The sequence below is a fragment of the Lepidochelys kempii genome, chromosome 4 (genome assembly GCF_965140285.1).
Source record: "Lepidochelys kempii isolate rLepKem1 chromosome 4, rLepKem1.hap1, whole genome shotgun sequence".
Lineage (NCBI taxonomy): Eukaryota > Metazoa > Chordata > Testudines > Cheloniidae > Lepidochelys > Lepidochelys kempii.
The window spans coordinates 66178369-66197081 of NC_136383.1; the positions used below are offsets into that span (position 1 = coordinate 66178369).

The 18713-nt window shown below is 38.9% G+C and overlaps 1 protein-coding gene across 9 annotated transcripts in view; it reads left to right on the forward strand.

Moving 5' to 3' along the window:
• KLHL2 (kelch like family member 2) overlaps positions 1–18713 on the forward strand; it is a 105470-nt gene that overhangs the window by 66871 nt on the left and 19886 nt on the right. For all 9 annotated transcript variants that reach the window (XM_073341545.2, XM_073341543.2, XM_073341542.2 and 6 more), the window contains 2 exons: positions 16329–16438; positions 18068–18184. In XM_073341545.2, the coding sequence (XP_073197646.1) occupies positions 16329–16438; positions 18068–18184 (227 nt within the window). The remainder of the gene's footprint in view (positions 1–16328; positions 16439–18067; positions 18185–18713) is intronic.

Here is an 18713-nt window from a genome sequence, read left to right on the forward strand (position 1 = left end):
TGCTGCAGAGTAAGCCCATTGCTACTTGTCCTGTTTCAGTGGACACACAGAACAATTGATCAGTCTTCTTTATAATGGCCCTTAGCATATTTGAAGACTGTTATCAAGTCCCCCCTCAATATAGTTTTCTCAAGACTGTATATGGCCAGTTCTTTATAACTTTCTTCATAGATGAGGTTTTCTAAACCTCTTATCATTCTTGTTGCTCTCCTCTGGACTCTCTCCAGTTCGTCTTCATCTTTCTAAAGTGTGATGCCTGGAGTTTGACACAGTAATACAGCTGAGGCCTCACCAGTGCCAAATAGAGCGGGATAATTATTCCCCATGTCTTACATACAGTGCTCCTGTTAATATACTCCAGACTATTTGCCTTTTTGCAACTGCATCACGTTGTTGACTCATATTCAATTTGTGATCCACAGTAATCCCTAGATCCCTTCTGCAGTTGTGAAAAGCAGGGTACAATTTGGACTGATGGACAGCTGTGTCCCCTCAGTTCTCCAGCATGGGGTGCCTTTTACATTGCTTTTGTATGAGAACAACCACTCCTAATCTGCCCACACACAACCTCCAGCATGTAAATCACGCCCAGCTATACTGTGTGTGTGCTATAGCTAGACATCCATGAATTACACTGCAGGGCAATACCAGCCAACACCCAGTCCCAGACTTTCCCCCAGAAATGTGTGCCTTGTACTACCCAGCCACTCCTGGACAATACTAGCTCATATAATGTCTGTCATTTTATTAATGGAAAATTAAATGCACAAATCCAGTGATCCCAAATGAAGTTTTCCAAACACACACTGGTTTAGATAAAACAAGTTTTTTAACTACAGAAAGATAGATTTTAAGTGATTTCAGGTAATGAGGCATAAGAGTCAGAATTGTTTACAAGACAATAAAAGGTAAAATGTAATTAATCTATAACTTAACAAGCTAAATGAATTCAAAACAAAAGGCCTCTCACCACAGATTCTCGCAGTCTTACTTTCATTGACATACTGCAACCATTGATGTACCACAACTACTCAAAGACAGCAGCCAAAATTAGCACTTGGAACAGCTAGCTGAGAAAACTGGCCAGCTCAAGCTGGGGTGCAAGTGCCCAGACACTTAGAACATTAGCCCGTGCCCTCTGCTTTTCAACAGCAGAGTACAGTGCTCCTGTCTGATGTCTCTCATCTCACATGAGGCTGGTTGATGTAGAGTTTAACAAAGCTATACACATTGTTACTGGGACTTTACATGCAACTCCATAGCTGCCAATACCTAGTAATATAGCATCACCCCATATTCGCTGTGAGGGGGCTTCTATCATGTTCCTGGACAAGATCCATGAGAACAGCGACTTGCCTCTGTACTCAGACCTCTTCAACCACCCGCCAGTTCACCTGTCTTCTAGACGCCCTTTATGGTAACTTATGCTATTACTGACATGACGGTGGAATCTTCTTGGTGTAACAAGTGGTCAGCGACAACAGTCCTTAATCTCTTGTCACTGATTCAACCATCTGTCCATCAGGTTTTGACCTGCCAAGGCACCTGAGGTCATCCCTGAACCATTTTGAACAGGACAGAGCAATTGTGCAACCAATCTCTTCAAATGGGGTTTCTCTAACAACCCGCAATGTAGATGCGGTTAACTTCAGACTATACCTCATATCCTCAACAAGTGCCCTCTGACTTACTTTGATGGCGGGCTACTGGCTCTTCACTTGGTTGATGATGATGCTATCAAATGGCTGGGCACACTGCATATACACTGAGAGATTGGGAGTGTCAGAAGCCTTACTAAAATGAAGATATATCATGTCTACTGCTTCCCCCCCCATCCACTAGGCCAGTAATGCAGTCAAAGAAGGAAATTAGTTTGGTTTGACATATTTTGTTCTTGACATATTCATGCTGGATATTGCTTATAACCCTATTATCTTTTAGGTGCTTACTAATTGTTTAATAATTTGTTCCAGTGTCTTTCCAGATACCAAAATTAGGCTGACTGGGCTATAGTTCTCTGAGTCCTATTTGTTTCCCTTTTTAAAAAATAGCTACTATGTTTGCCCTTCTCCAGTCCTCTGGGATCTCACCTGTCCTCCATGAGTTCTTAAAGATAATTGCTAACAGTTCCAAGATTGTTTCAGCTAGATCCTTAAGTACCCTAGGATGAATTTCATCAGGCCCTGCTGATTTGAATACAGCTATCTAAATCTTCTTTGACCTGTTATTTCCCTATTCTAGCTTGCATTCCTTCCCCCTTGTTGTTAATATTTATTGCTGAGTATCTGGTCATCATGAACACTTTTAGTTCTTTTAGTGAAGACTGAAGCAAAATGGGCATTAAGCAGCCTTCTAGTTGTAATCAGTTTTTAGCTCTTCATCCCTGCTAAGCAGGGGACCTACACTTTCCTTCATCTTTCTTTTGCTCCTAATATATATAAAGAACCTATTCTTATTGCCTTTTGTGTCCCTTGCTAGGTGTAACTAATTTTGTGTCTTAGATTTTCTGATTTTGTCCCTAGTGCTCTTGCTAGTCTTCTGTACTCTTCTTTAGCAATTTGACCATGTTTCCACTTTTTGTAGGATTCCTTTTTGATTTTCAGGTCATTAAAGAGCTCCTATGGAGCCATTTTTGCCTTTTATTCTTCTTGTCTTGTCTTTGCATCAAGAATGTGCAGTTATGCCTTTAATATTGTATCCTTGAGAAACTGCCACTCTCCTGAACCTCCTTTATCCCTTAGATTTTCTTCCTTGGGATCCTTACCTACCAGTTCTCTGAGTTCGTTAAAGTCTGCTTTTTTGAGGTTCATTGTCTTTATTCTGCTGTTCTCACTTGCCTTGAAACAATACATTTATGGAACAGACTGATTTTTAATAAAACTAACATTTCTGTCTAGCTGGGGGAGAGACAGTCATATCATTTGTTTATAATATGTATTGCACAACGCAGCACTGAGACTTGTTCTGTAGGTTGAAGACACTGCTGAAATCTATGAAAAATTGCTATAATGAGCAAAATATCTCTGGCTAGGTTCCAGTCCATCCATCAGTAGACTATTGTGATGTTGTTATTTCAGTATGCTTCTATAAATACTATATCCAAAGAATAAGACAAATCTGCTAATATACGTTACCGTTTTAGGTATTTATATATATTACAGTTGTCATGAATTGCAAGGATGTCCCAAATGTACCTCTTTACTGGAACTCTCACCTTCTTTCCAGTGACAAATCTTTTCCTGTCTTTTCAGTGTCTCTTGTATGTATCACTTCCATTTCAGGCTCAATGTGTCCAAAGCTGCATTGCTTTCCACTCCGAAAAATAATAAATACCACCCCCCAAATTTCCCTCTACACATCTTCTGTCACTGCTGGTGATTTCAGTATCCTCCTTGTCGTTCAAGTAAATAAACTTACCATCTTTAATTCCCTTCTCCCTTCCTCACATGTACAAGCCCTTGCTGAGTTTTGTTGCTTCTTTCCGTAAATTCCGACTTTCTTTCTCTACTGTAACCATCTTCTCTGCTCTTCTTCTGTCACTTCTCCCCATAGGCACTGGCTTCCTCCAGGGCCGGGCGGGGGGTGCTCAACCCCCCCCCATTCTACCCCAGGCTCTTCCCTCACCCACCCCTTTCCCTTATGTCCTCCCCCTCCCCCGTCCCGCCTCTTCCCACCCCTGCTCTGCCCCAGGCTCTGCCCCCACCCTACTCCTTCCCCCTCCCCGCAACCTCCATCCCACCCTAACTCTTCCCTCCCAGTTCTGCCCCCTCCCATGAGCGCGCCCCATCCCCACGGAGTTGGTGCCTATGCTTCTCCCCTCTGAGTTGTATTGAAAACTCTACTTACTGCTCAGACCACATCACTACTTTCACTATCTCCTTTTCCTTCTGGATCGAGTTTAAGCATCTCATCCTTACTTTTAAGATTCAGCACAGCTCTGGCCCAATCTCTTCTTCATATCCTCTCTAATTACTCTCATTAATTTTCCTCTTCGTTTTGTGCTTGGAACATCCTCCCTCTCTCCCTAATCCAAGCACTGCCATTTCCTTTAAATTTCACTTTAAAATCCACTTTTTTCATAAATGTGGATTCCTTTTTGGCATCTAGTTCTTAGAATCTCAGTGGGCTCTTCCATTAGCTCCTAGGTCCACTCCAGCTGGTTGTGATATGTCTGTGCAGTGGATTTTAAATAAATACCTTTATTTTACTCTTCAGCTAAGCTAGAAATGTACCCAAGGGCATAGGACTGACAACCCAGCTACTTCATTTTGTTTTTGGCCAATGTGCACTACCCCCATCTGCCAGGCAGACTCAGCCCAACATGAGACAAAACATCTTGCCTTAGTTACAGCAAAATTTGATATAAAACAGGATTTTATCACTTGTCATGACTTTGTTAAAATGTACAGTGACATATACATCCTTAATTAGTGCAGTGTGTAAACTGGAGAGTTTACTGAAATAGTTAGAGCTGGAAGTGTCCAATCCAGATGTTCATGTACCTGTATTTTCCACCTCTAGTAAACGGTAGTAAACGTCCTGTTTTCTGTAGTGAGACATCCTCAAGAGACGCTATTGATACATTTTGTTTTAATTCACTAAGTTGAAATGAAGCTGATCCTGTTTCTTAGATAAATGTCATATTATTCCTCCAGTATGAAAGAAGTAGAATGCCCTTATCAATTATTGTGAATCATGCAAAGAAAACATCAAGCTAGTACCACTCGGTTGTTATGCTTAGCAAGATCCTAGCTAGTGTCTGTAATATAAAAATTAAAAACTAATTTTATTCTATGAAAGAAGTATTTTTGTTTTTATCTAATAAAGTGTTCTTTTAATTGAAATTGCTTATATGTGGCCTTTTAAAAAATGGACTCTGGCTCCACTCCAAAATATTTGGATTTGTGTTGCAGAAAGTTCTGGGATTTAATCATGTGTATTTCAGTAAAGAAACAAGATTAGTTTGCAGATCTGATTGCCTAAAGATGTTACTGTGAGAAGAGCATTACACTGAGAATGCCCTTTTACAAAAAGTTTAGTGCAAATTAACTTGGATTGTTTTTGTTTTTGTCTCATATCAACATTCTAACTTTTAATTTTTTTTCAAAAACTCTTTTGTGCCCTATTTTTCACCTCTTGTGCGCTACAACAGGAAGAAATACCAACTGTTGAAAAATACAGTTAAAATATGTAGGTACTTTATATTTTAAGCAATCCATTTCTTTGCTCCAAATGGTCCAAATTTTAGTGAGCATTTTAATTCCATTATATTGAATTATAAAAGAGTATCTTCAGACTAGAAATATTTTGAATTTTCATGACATTGTTTTGACATGTATGGTACGTTAATTAAAATTCATTATCTCATTTCGCCAATGCTCATGTTTTCACCATAACTCAGTGATTCGGAGCCACATCAGTTTCTTTTAGGCCATTTTCATCTATCCTCTTATCCCTGGGTAATGGGCATATTTCTCCATGTTTGTTGTCCTGCACTGAAATGAGATTTCACAATGTTAGCCACATTGGAAGCTATTGTATTAGTCTTTCTATGACCTTCAGAACATTGAGAAAACTGGTTATGCATAGCTTTTAGAGTACGTACAGAAGTGAGGCTTTGGAATTAATAAAATAGCGTTTGTCCGTGAATACTCCAGGATACCAAACACCTTTTTATAGGTAAGGCCACTTCAAATAATTTGAGCCTGCATTGAAGTTACTGTACTATTACAGACTAGTAAAGCTGATGTTAGTTATTTATATATCTTGCCTTCCCAGGACAGAGAGAAAGTAATATATTTATTGACTATCCAATATATATATATATATATATATATATATATAACCTATCCAAGTTCCTAATATGCTACATTTAGATTACTTTATACCATGCATCCTTGGTCATAATTGTTGGGTTGTACATTCTAATACCCCAACAAAACAATAAGCAACAGACTAATCTGCTAAAGGACTAATCTGTTAAAATGACAAGTGGTTCAAAAATTAGTCTTCTATAATCAAGTTCTGTAAGAATTTCTTGGGTGTTCCCACACTAATTTTGTTCCTTACATGGATACTATAGTGTTTTGGCATAGGGAGACACAAGCTTAGCAGTATCCTTGGGTCCATCCTCAGTTCTCTTTTTATGATGGGCTAACTGTGGAAGTCAAAGTCTTAGAATTTAGAATAAAATGAAGAACAAGTGCACTGATCTTGTTTTTGTGTTTCACAAAAACAATTTATAGAGCTATTTTGCCATCCTGAAAGATGCTGTCTTGTTATACCAATAAAATAAGAACCAGCAGGATCTTATTAAAGGGAAAAAGGCAAAATACCACATTTACAGTGATACAGAAAGAATCATAGTAAGCAGTTAGTTATAGCTATAACATTCCATTCAATCTCATATTTATTCACACATTCATTCATTCATACACACACACACACACACACACACACACACACACACAGTTTCTGCAAGGTTATTTATCATAGTTATCAGCCTTAGAGTTGCTCATGCCAAGCCACTGACCAGGTGGCCTGGACATGAGGAGGGAGCAGGGCCTTGTCAGATGCACATCTGATGCTCTTGAAAGTTGGTTTGCAGAATCAGACCCCAAAGTTCTCACTTTCTAGAGTCCATTTTTATAGGAATTTCTTCCTATGCCAGTCTATGGGAATTGCTTCATCATGCTGTTGCTGAATCAATCAGCAGATAGCACATTCCTGATGGCTCCGTGCTGCCAGATGTTATCTTGTTCTTTGGTTCTCCCATCCTTGAGGCTGTTGGGTGGATTCCAGTCTGCCCTCCGGGGGGTCCTCTGGTTATTTCCACTTGACGCCTTCTTCAGCCGATGGACACTGGATTCTTAGGCTGGCACCTCCCTGATCATTCAGTTATTATCCACACCAAGCATCCAACCACATACATCCTCTATCTCTATTTTAATCACAATTGTTAACAAAGCGAGATGAATACAACAAAAGGGCGGGGAGTCTCTGGATGCTGTTTCTGTTGTTACAGAGTATTGCTTTGAGTCTCTCTCTCTCTGTGAGGAGTAGTTGTTACAAAGAATTGCTTTGAGAACAGACTCTGCCTTAGAATGTACTAACACAATTAGCAGCTTGCAAGTTTCACACATAGAGGGAGAGAAACAGTACCAAAAACCAAGAGACCTCTTAATTAGTAGTACCCTGGAATTTAAACTATGGGGAATCAAACTCATTTGTGATTTTAATACAGAACTTCTTTAATATGATCCAACAGCCTATTCTTCCACCCTTACAGAAATCACAGTCTTTGTGGTTGCTTTTTTAAGGGAGCAGGGAATGGCATTAGATAGGGAGGCAGAGTGAAGTGATGATCTATTTCATATACAATCTGGTCAGTGTCAATGAGTTCAAGTAGTCCAGGCCTTTGCCATTTCAAAAAAACTTGCTAATTGTTTAACTGCCAGAAAAATGTTTAACCATACACAGAAATGCCCACGATGTTAACTATTGAGTATTTGTGGCTGAACTGTGCATTGTAGTAGTTTAATTCTTATTCTCATTGCTCATTAGAATAAACACTGATAAAAATTCAAATGTTTGGTATCAACAAATGAAAGTTCACTTAAATTTTATACTATTATTTTTATGAGCCTGAAAATACTCTGCATTGATAGCAGTGAAATGACTAATGCACTTCTTCATCTTATGCCCTTTGATTATTCTGCATTTCTAATATTCCTTTCTTTAAACCACCTAAGAGAAAATGGAGCCATTATCCAGATTAAAAATAAAATAGTTCAATGACACTGCTATCACACAGCAGCTTTACTGTCGTGGGAAATATCAAGCTCCTTATCCTATTTCTTGCTTAACAGTTATCATGGTTTATAACATAATACAACTATAGACATTAAGGTTAAGTGTTTTTTTCACTGCCTGATCTAATGCAGAGGAGATATGAGGTTGAAAAGACTAAAATTGAGTGGCACCCCCAGGAAATTGCTTTATTCGCACAATGACTTGTATGGTGAGGCATCTTTTAAAATAGCTGACCTAGGTATAAACCACTTGGAGTTAACATCTGTTGCACCAAAATTTTCTGTCCAGTAGAGAATCTGACCGTTAGTTGGTCACAGCCATGCTGGAGATCCAGAATATATTCCTACTCAGACTCTCATAACCATCACTGGGCTAGGGAGTAATACTGTGGAAACAACTCATCACTCTTTTATAAAGAAAATACTTCAACAGCCCTATTGGCTAATCAAAGAATGTATCTGATGGGAGCTTTCAATAGATGTTCTCCTGAAGCTAGCTAGCACTTTCAGTGTTGATCAAGGAGTGAATGGCTATTCAGACTGAATGATTTTCTCACCAAGAGAGTGGTCATTCCAGGTTAGGGATGAAGTGGATTGGAAGGGCAATGTGAGAAACTTGTACTGTCACAGAATGTGCTATACTATCTTGTACCAATTCTCTAGGTCAAAACACTTCAGATTCCTGTGCTCTCAATCTGCCACTTTTCATGATTACTGAATGGAATTGAAAACATGTATTTCTCAATAGAGTATTCTTGTGTAAAATCTGGTACACTTCACTTAAAGGACACCTTTTAGGAAAAACATTTTTCTAATTCTATTTTGAGCAGTAATTTCTGTTGCTATGCTTCTTTTATCCTTGTTGCTATGATTTTGTAGTGTATTCCAGAATACAGTTATTTATACATAAAAAAGTCAAGTAAATTACATTATTGCTTAAGTAGTGTGTGGCCATCAGCTAGGCTATCACCTAAACTTTTTTGTACCTTTATGGTAATAGCCTAACAGCCAGATAATTATTTTAAAGACTAACTTTCACCAATGTTTTGGCTCTTCATCTGCTGTGACTGATACTAAGAACTGAAGATACTGCTTAATCTTCAAATCTAGGATTTTTTAAAAAGGGTCTTCTATTAAAATGAAAAAAGGCAGAGGTATCAAAGCTGTGGTGTTACCCATGATATTGGCAATGCCTTCATTTTAGAAGAGATGAGTCCAATGCGTACAAGGAGTCCATTGATACTCCAAATGATTGCTAAAGAGCAGTGTGATTCATTTGATTTAATTCATGATCTATATCAGGGATCAGCAACCTTTGGCACGCAGCCTGTCACAGAAATCCGCTGGTGGGCCAGGACAGTTTGTTTACCTGCAACGTCCACAGGTTCAGCCGATCGCAGCTCCCACTGGCCGAGATTCGCCGTTCCAGGCCAATGGGGGCTGCAGGAAGCGGCGCAGGCGAGGGATGTATGAAATATATGAAAGGATAATATATCCTTTTTTTGAATTTTCTGTGCAGCACGCTTCTCACCCACATATGCACGCTCTGTCAGCAACACTTGTGTAGATCTTTTTTCCGATGTGCTTTGAGTAGTTAAATATTTTAAACTTTGATATCAGCTGTAATCATTGACATCTGAGTTAGCACCTATTGAAATTAATAATTCAGCCCTCTCAGCAATTGTTTCATGTTCTCTGCAAATACAGTGAGACACCGTAATAGCAGCTATATTCATTTCACATTTTGAAGGTTTTCTTTATTCATATAACAGCTAGAGACTTCTTTTTAAATGACAGTTGAGGCTCTGGGGAATAATTGAGGTCGGCCCTTGCTCACCTGATCAATTCTTTGGATCCCAAGCATGGAGTACACCCCGTAGTTTGAGAAGCATTAACATAGCATTCTCTTAAACTCTTAATGCAAATATATAGAAAGCAAACTGTTATTAGTGATTTAAGAGGTTGTGCTTCTGGAAGAACTGAAGTATGTCCTAGCATGTGAAGAGTCCTCTTCTGACAAGTTTGCTGGATCGTGAGGTGAGGGGAAGAGCCTTTGTGTGGCATCTCCTGAAGATCTACAGAATCTTAAATAAGCTTGATGCCTTCAGTTTCTGAGATATATTTTTAAGACGCAACTACAGAATCATATAAAATAGCCATAAATGGTTGAAATCTATTAATGGTAGAACATGTATCTATGTTGTCCTGAACAGCAGATCTCACACGGAGACAAATTTTGGGGACAGACAGTAATTTTCATAAACTAAGCAGCAGATGGGCTATGTTAACCTCCAAACCGCTCTTCCCACAGAAATTCTGCAAATCAGTTTTCATCCAAGAGAACTTCAGTAAATCTTTACTACATTAAATACACATACAGAGAAGTAGTTAGTCAAATCATAAGCAAAAAAATTCAAGTACCACAAAATCAAGAAGGTCTGCCCTTATGTTTACAATGAATGTATTTATTAATACTTGATTGATCCATGAATACAAATATTTGTTGCACAATCTATTTTTTGTGTAGATTTCATATGCAGTTTCTCATGGGAAGTGAGATTGCTGATGTCCATATTCCTAAGGACAGGAGGTCAGACATTATTCCCTGTGGCTTCTGGCTGGTACAGTAACAGGACAACTGTTTGCTGCCTTGGATATAGAATATGCAGGGCAAATGGCAATATCTGCAGCAGATGATGTGAGGAAGAGGCGGGAGTCTCATAGCAGCTTCAGTTCCTCTGTCTTTTCTTTTCTCATCCTTGTTCCCTGCTCCACTCCCTCCAGCTTTGGCTTCTATACTCCCAATCATTCAGCTGCTACCCCTCTCCATTCTGTTAGAAGTTTCTTGTTCTTCCTCTTCCTCTTGGTTCCTCTCTGGATCTGATCAGCTTCCAATTTTCCCTGGTTCTTAGGCAGCTCTTGAAGAAACCCAGTTCAATGGAATACTTCAGAGGAAGCTATCCTCTTGAATATCAGCAGAGTACTTGCCACTAGACCTGGGTGGAGAACAGCAATTCCATTTTGCAGAGTATTTCAGATTTTGTTTTTGTTCTGATTTGGAATAAAAACCCTGAATTTCAAAATTCTCAGAAAAAGAAATTTGAAGAAAATTCATTAAAAAAAATTAAACATTTAATTTTAATAATTTCAGAACAAAATTCTGCCTGATAGCTGACAGGGAGCTGGAGCCCAGGCTCTGTGGCAGTCCACCAAGCAGGTTGCTGAGGAGCTGGGAACTTGGGAGCCGAGGTTCCTGCAGCTCCTGAGCCAGCTGGCTCCTAGGCAGCTCAGAGAGCTGGGGAAGCTGGCAGGAAACTAGAGCAGTTTTTGAATGGAAATTCATTGAAATCAACACATCTCTATGGAGCATTTCAGTGTCAGCAAATCAGCATTTTCAGATGAAACAACATTCCATTGGAAAATTTCTGGCCATTTCTATCTGCCACTCTATCTAGAACCAGGAATTTCTGGGAAACCTGGAAGAGTAGAAAGAAAAGGAGTACTTGTGGCACCTTAGAGACTAACCAATTTATTTGAGCATGAGCTTTCGTGAGCTACAGCTCACTTCATCGGATGCATGCCGTGGAAACTGCAGCAGGCTTTATTTATACACAGAGAATATGAAAAAATACCTCCTCCAGCAGGACAGTGGGGTGGGAGGAGGTATTTTTTCATATTCTCTGTGTATAAATAAAGCCTGCTGCAGTTTCCACGGCATGCATCCGATGAAGTGAGCTGTAGCTCACGAAAGCTCATGCTCAAATAAATTGGTTAGTCTCTAAGGTGCCACAAGTACTCCTTTTCTTTTTGCGAATACAGACTAACACGGCTGTTACTCTGAAACCTGGAAGAGTAGAAGATTGAGGTAAACCTTACCGTGAAAGGGGTAAAACCAAAACACAGCCAAGTTGTGGTTTCATGCAGCAATGGTACAAGAAGTGTAGAATATCACTTTGAAGTAAGATTAGGGCCATTAGTGTTGCCAACTCTTGCAGCTGCATTGCCTGTTTTGTGATATTTGGTGTTTAAAAAGCCCCAGATCCTGAAGTTATGTGCTCACATGAGAACTTCAACTTTTATGTTGGGGAGGGAAGGGAGGGGTGCTTTTCTAGCCCTCATGGTTGTGGAGAGAAGCTTGAAAATGTGAACCCTAAAGGCTCGAAAGCCAGAAGGCAAATCAAAAGACCCCAACCTTTAATATTTTTTTAAATCACAAATTTTAATCCAATCACATTTTTGGGGTACGGATCATTACTTTTTACTGGATGGGGTTGGAAATACTTGTTTGCTTCATTTCAAATTAAGATTCTGCTGTCCCTCTTGTTGTTCCGTTAGTTAATGTGAAGCATACAGACTATTTGGTTGTAGCAGTACACAAGAGGTTTCTTAAGCATTACATACTGTATGAAGGCAGTTATGTATTCCATCTTCAACACTGTACCATCTTTAAATAAATTATTGTTGATGAGCTATTAAAGGTGATCCCGTTCAGTTACTGTGTTCTTCCCTATTTTGGTTTCTCATTACAATAATTCATTTAGCTGCAATTTCACTTGGCTTCTGCTAACAGGATATGTATCAAACAGTTAAACAAGATCTCCTTGGTAACCATCTAACTCTAAAGAGGCAGTAGATAATAGCTTAGCCTTTTTTGGTAACTCGAATTTACTCAGACATCCACCTTCTGTGCTGAAGTTCTCCTTTCTCGCTAGTGCATCAGGCTGCAGGTTCATACGTTTTCTCTGCTACCAGTAGCACTCAAGATCCCGAATCTGTGTAGCTATTGACTATCTTGTGGGTTGTTTGTTCTCATTTCTCCTTTCTTTGCTGTGCCTTTCATCTGCTCATTTTTAGTTTTATGCTTTATTTTGTGCCTAACTGCATGCCAACCCCTTTGCTTAAAGAGTCTTCCACTTCTTCAAACACCTGCTTTCTTTTTGCTTTCTAAAATCTGTTTCTTTCCTTGAGGTTCCTTCCTACATTGATTTTTCTCATAGATAACATTTCCTGAGTTCTCATCCTGTGTATCTTATCTTTTGTTCTGATTGCAATCTCTTTTGAGCAAGGAACATGTCTCTTCCTATTCTGTAAAGTAGTCAGTAAATCTATGGTATGGCATAACTGCAAATAACTTGTTAAAAAGTTGTTTACATCATTGATTGTTTACTATTGATTATAGAATAAATTGGGTACTTGAATTGCATGATTAAATATCTTGATTGGTTTTATTAGGGAAGGATAAACCAGGTTTTCTGTACCTAAACTTTCTTTAAGGATTGGATTAGATCAGTGGTTCTCAACCTAGTTACCATTGTGGGCCGCATATGCGGCCCATGATGTGTTATGTGGGCCACATCCAATTATACCTATATGGCCCTGAGAATGTCAGTGGGCCTCAGCTGTATGCTGATTGAGCTGTGGCTTGAGAACCACTGGATTAGATTAATTTAAGGATAGTCACTTCCCCTGTTCTGCTTCCTTCCTTTCCCTTGAAATGCCAGTGCTTCTTGCCTACCACTTTTATGTGCATCTCCACGACTGGCTTATGCCTCAGTTCATTCCATTTTGCCAACCCTTTTCATTCTCTAGGAAGTCTTAAGGTTCTGTAAACTTTGTGCATGTCCCTACATGGCTTAAAAAAGAGAACAGAAGAGGTGGGTAATTCTTCCATGCCCTTATTTTACTTAGAGGGTAAAGCTATCCGTTCGTTTTTGACCCTACTCATGGATTTGCAGGTTAGATTTTCTTGGGAGCAGAAACTTTCACTGAAATATCTACTTAAATCCAAACAAGATATTTTGCAAGCAAAGGATCTGTTTCAAATAGCCTTGTCATGCTTACTGCTTTAAATGACAGATATTGTTCATACAGGGTAACTCATGCAATTATTTTGGTTCATCTTATTTACTGGTTGTGCGTGTGTGTAGCACATTTCAATACTCATACACCTTACAGAACTCTAAATTAACTGTATCAACTCAGGAAAGGGACCTGGGCATCGTTTTGGGCACCTCAACTAAGACCTCTGCTCAAAGTACAGGTGTAGTCAAGAAAGCAAACCGTGTTAGGCTACATATAGAAAAGGATGGAGAATAACAGAGAGAACATTTTAATGTTGTTATATAAATTAATTTTACTGCCCCGTCTGGAGTAATGTGTTCATGTGATCATCCCATCTCAGAAATCTATTGCAGAATTAGAGGAGGTTCAGAGAAGGGTGATGAGAATGATAAGGGGAATGGAAAGACTGGTACAATGAGACACTGAGAATACTAGGATTGATTACCTTAGGGGAAGAATAAAAGGAGACATGAAAAAAGTATATAAAATAATGAATGGTATAGAGAAGGTAGATCAGGAATCTCTATTCTCCTTGTCTCATATCACAAGAACTAGGGGACATTCAATGAAATGGAGAGATGGCAAATTCAGAAATGATGAAAGATAATACTTTTTACTCAACTTGTAATTAGATTGCAGAACTCATTGCCCCAGTATGTCATTGAGGTAAAGAATTTAGGAAGATTCCAAGAGGGATTGGATGCTGTTATTGATGATAACTCTAACTATAACAAGACTATCCAATGCTAAAGAGCATAGAAAGGAAGTAAAATCGCATGCTGCTGGATTTAAACAAGTCTCTAACCATTGGGATTAGGTGAGACCATAAAATGTGGGGAGTGGTGGGGTGGGAGAGAAGAGATTATCTCACGTCTTCTTACTGTGTGGTTTCTTGCACCTTCTTCTGAAGCATCTGGTGCTCCCACAGTCAGAGAGACACGATAGTGGGCTAGATGTCTTGATCCAGTATGGCATTTCCTATGTTTTATGCTCACTTGTTTTTGTTAAAATCTGTTAAAATATTCATCAAAAGGTTTTAGCATAGGGAGTTACTGAAGACCTATGTATGTGCTTTACTGAAAAATCAGGCTTCTCACCCTAGAAATCTTCAGTATTCTTTATAACTCTTGGTCTTACACTACCACAGATAAAGATGTTTGTCATGCTTGAAGTAGTATATCGTATAATACTGGAAAAGGCTTTAAAAAATACAACTTTGGTTTTAATCTGTTTCGTCTACTCCTGGCTGGTCTTTTTACTTTCTGTCACTTCAAAGCGAATTTTTAAATTCCTAACATCAAACTGTCTCTTGTCTGTTAGGCATAGGTGATGAGAAAAAAATCCCAGTTAATAACCATGAGGCTACCTTTTATGCCTATTTATAAGCAACGATGTTGCTTCTGCTAGTCTCTTCAGAGACTCTAAACCAGTTCTTTCAACCCATTTGGTGAAGAATTCCATCTTCACACTTCTTTGCTCTAAAGGATATTTTAAAAAAATCTGAGCCCCCAACCCATACAGAGGGACAGGCACTTAGTACCAACCGCCACACCTCATGGCAGAGGCCAAACCCTCAGGGTGTAAACAGGAGGGACACAGCTGTTGCCTCTTCTGCTTAGGAAAGTTCTACATCCTGGATGAGTGCTCTGTGTACCAAACTTTCTCTCCCAGGATTTACAGCTCCAGGGAAACACAGCTTAGGCTGCATCTGCTTAAGCAGTCCATGCATGTCATTTCAGACCCAGAGGTGACGGTTATGACCAGAGTGAGACTGAATAAACCAGCATCAGTCAAGTACTCCCTTAAACTGAAGGCTTTTAGATGTAACATGCTGTAATTGTTAAAGTGAGAGGCAGGCTTCTATTACAAATAATAAAATGTCTGGCTCTGCCACTGATTTACTGGAGACCTTGCTCAAGTCACTTACCTTCTTTGTGCCTCAGTTCACAATCTGTAAAATGGTTATAAGATTTGCTCCCGGGGTTGCTGTGATGCTTAATTTAATGTTTTTAAGAGTCTAGAGATGCTCTGAAAGGTAATAGAGAAGTGTAAAGTATTTCAATTATTTATGCTTGCTGAAGTGCACTTCAAATGCAGATCACTGGGATGAACTTCTAAAATGCTGACTGGGTAAAATAACTGTTTATGTTGAGGATTGTACTACAGGCTCTAAGGCTATATCCAAACAATATATAAAGGCATATTCATGTTGTATTTGAAGCACTGGTGTACACCTTCCAAAATAAAACTAGTAAAATATGAACAAGGGATCTTAAAATAAGGCATTCCCTATAGGCAAGTGGTGTGCTAACTTGACTTTCAAAGAATATCTTAAAGTGAAAAAAATCTGTTTAATCACTATGAAAATTACTTCTAATGCAAGTTTTTAGTATCATTACTGCAAAACGTGAGAAGTTATTTTTATGAAACTTTTAAATTTAACTTTAAAAATAACTTCTGCCTCTTTGAAAATGTATATAACAATTGCCTGCTCTGCTTGTGTGAAGGCAATGATCAAAACTTGAGGTGCTAGAGAATATTGTAAAATAAGGTATTGTTTATAGACGTAACCATGTATGCTATGCTAAATCAATCTTGCTTTTCATGTTATTGTTTTATTGCTGCTTATAAACTACGCTCAGTGGTGTATGTTAAAGAGAACTTTTTTCTAAACAGAACAGCATTTTTCTGATGTCATACTTAGTGAAGAATTCCTCAACCTTGGCGTAGAACAGGTGTGCAGTTTAATATCCAGTGACAAACTTACAATTGCGTCAGAGGAGAAGGTAAGATACATCTATCCTTTCTTCCTTTCGGATGGAAAAAAAAAGTGTCCATTCTTCCCAGATTTTACATAATTTTTTGGATTGATTTTTTTGTTAATCCCTCAGTAAAATGGTTCAACTGTGTAGACACACACAGTGTTCTCTGCACTTAAGGAAGTTTTACAGAAATGCTGTCAAGGTGTTAAACCTTTAAATTAATCCCTTGACAGATTTGAACTCTTAAGGATTCTAAGAATGCATTTAACCAGTGACTCTCAGTTAAAAACTAAAAGCTTTTACCCTAAAAGTTTGGGGTAAACCAATTAATACATGTGTGCTATTAATGCAGGAATGTGTACATAGTGATTGGCTAACATGGGGACATACAATAAATTGGGATTTGCTTTAATTTAGCTGTGCAGAATGGCGTTTTTGAAGCGTCTTTATATACCTGATTCCTTTAATGTAAGAGGTACCAAAGTGGACAGCTGTCACACTAGATTGGTCTTCAGATTTAAGAGAGAAGCGTCCCAAATTAAAAAAAAAAAAAAGTGAGGAAGGACTGCAAAAGAGATTGCTAGATAGCTGTGTATGACCAAAACAGCTTTAAGGTATCTTTAGATTTCCCCCTGCAACTAGGTCTGGTTCCATTGGAGTCAAAGGCAGAACTCCCACTAATTTCAATGGGACCAATACTTGGCCCTTAACAAATACCTAACTAATTTAATTTACAAATATTTTCATTTTGAACATGTACATACAATGTTTTTTTCCCATTAAAAATGTGCTTATCTCTGTCAGGAGAGCTGTGGCCATCCCATAAAATCTGTTCCAAGAGGAGTCTGAATCTCCCTGTTCAGGCGCACTTAACACATATAAGCATATTTGAACACAAGATGTATGGCCACACATGCTTTATATAAACTAAAAAGCATTTTAAAGCCCTTGTGAGCATAGGAGGCACAGTTCATCTTAAAACTAATGCCATGTTGCTATTCCCATAGTATCGTGAAAGTCTAGTTCTCTCCCACACAGAAGTGCTTGACTTTACTATATAAATGTCTGTCTCTAGAAAGACACAAAGTTTTAATTCGCTGATTTTATAGCAACAGTGAAGTATTGTGCAGTGGGAGAGAAATCACACTTGCCTTGCCCTAGTTGGTTGGTTATAGACTTTAGTGAGAGTCTAGTGTGGTGACACCAGCAAAGATGCAGGGGAATTAGTTATGGATGATAGTTCTGGACTTCAGGACCTTAAGAAAAAGCAGGGTGGGGAAAGACGGTTACTTAGATGCAGGCTTTTATTGAGTTTACAGCACTAATTAAATTAGTTCCTATGGGAAAAGTTCAGATTAGATTTGTTGACAGCTTTCATAATAGTGAGAGTAATTTGACGATGTCCTAATCCACTGGAGTTCTCACTGAGGAACCAGTAGCATATGTATTCAAAAAGAAATTGGCTCACACATACCCAAGGGGGATATTATATATGTTGAAAGGATTGGAGTGGCCAATTTATGTGGCCTCCTATTTTTATGCTTCAGAAACTTTAGTCCAAGTGAAAATTGGCTTTGGGGGCACACTTGTACTTTCATACTGATGAATTTGTAAAACAGGTGGGACTCATGGCATGTATTTGTTTTCTGCAAGGTTTTTGAAGCAGTGATAGCATGGGTAAACCATGACAAAGATGTGAGGCAGGAGCTAATGGCACGTTTGATGGAACATGTTCGGCTGCCTTTGCTTTCCCGAGAATATTTAGTTCAGGTAAGCAAAAACCAGAAGAATTCTAGCAAGAATTTACACACACTGTGTATGATCCTGTCTGTCAGCAGCCTAATTTACATCAGAGTAACTTAATTGTGTTTTAGTCTAATTGTAATGCTATACAAATAGTTTCAAATGAATGGTTTCAGAGTAACAGCCGTGTTAGTCTGTCTTTGCAAAAAGAAAAGGAGTACTTGTGGCACCTTAGAGACTAACCAATTTATTTGAGCATGAGCTTTCGTGAGCTACAGCTCACTTCATCGGATGCATACCATGGAAACTGCAGTAGACATTATATACACACAGAGACCATGAAACAATACCCCCTCCCACCCCACTGTCCTGCTGGTAATAGCTTATCTAAAGTGATCATCAAGTTGGGCCATTTCTAGCACAAATCCAGGTTTTCTCACCCTCCGCCCCCCCCCCCCCCCCCCACACACACAAACTCACTCTCCTGCTGGTAATAGCCCATCCAAAGTGACCACTCTCTTCACAATGTGTATGATAATCAAGGTGGGTCATTTCC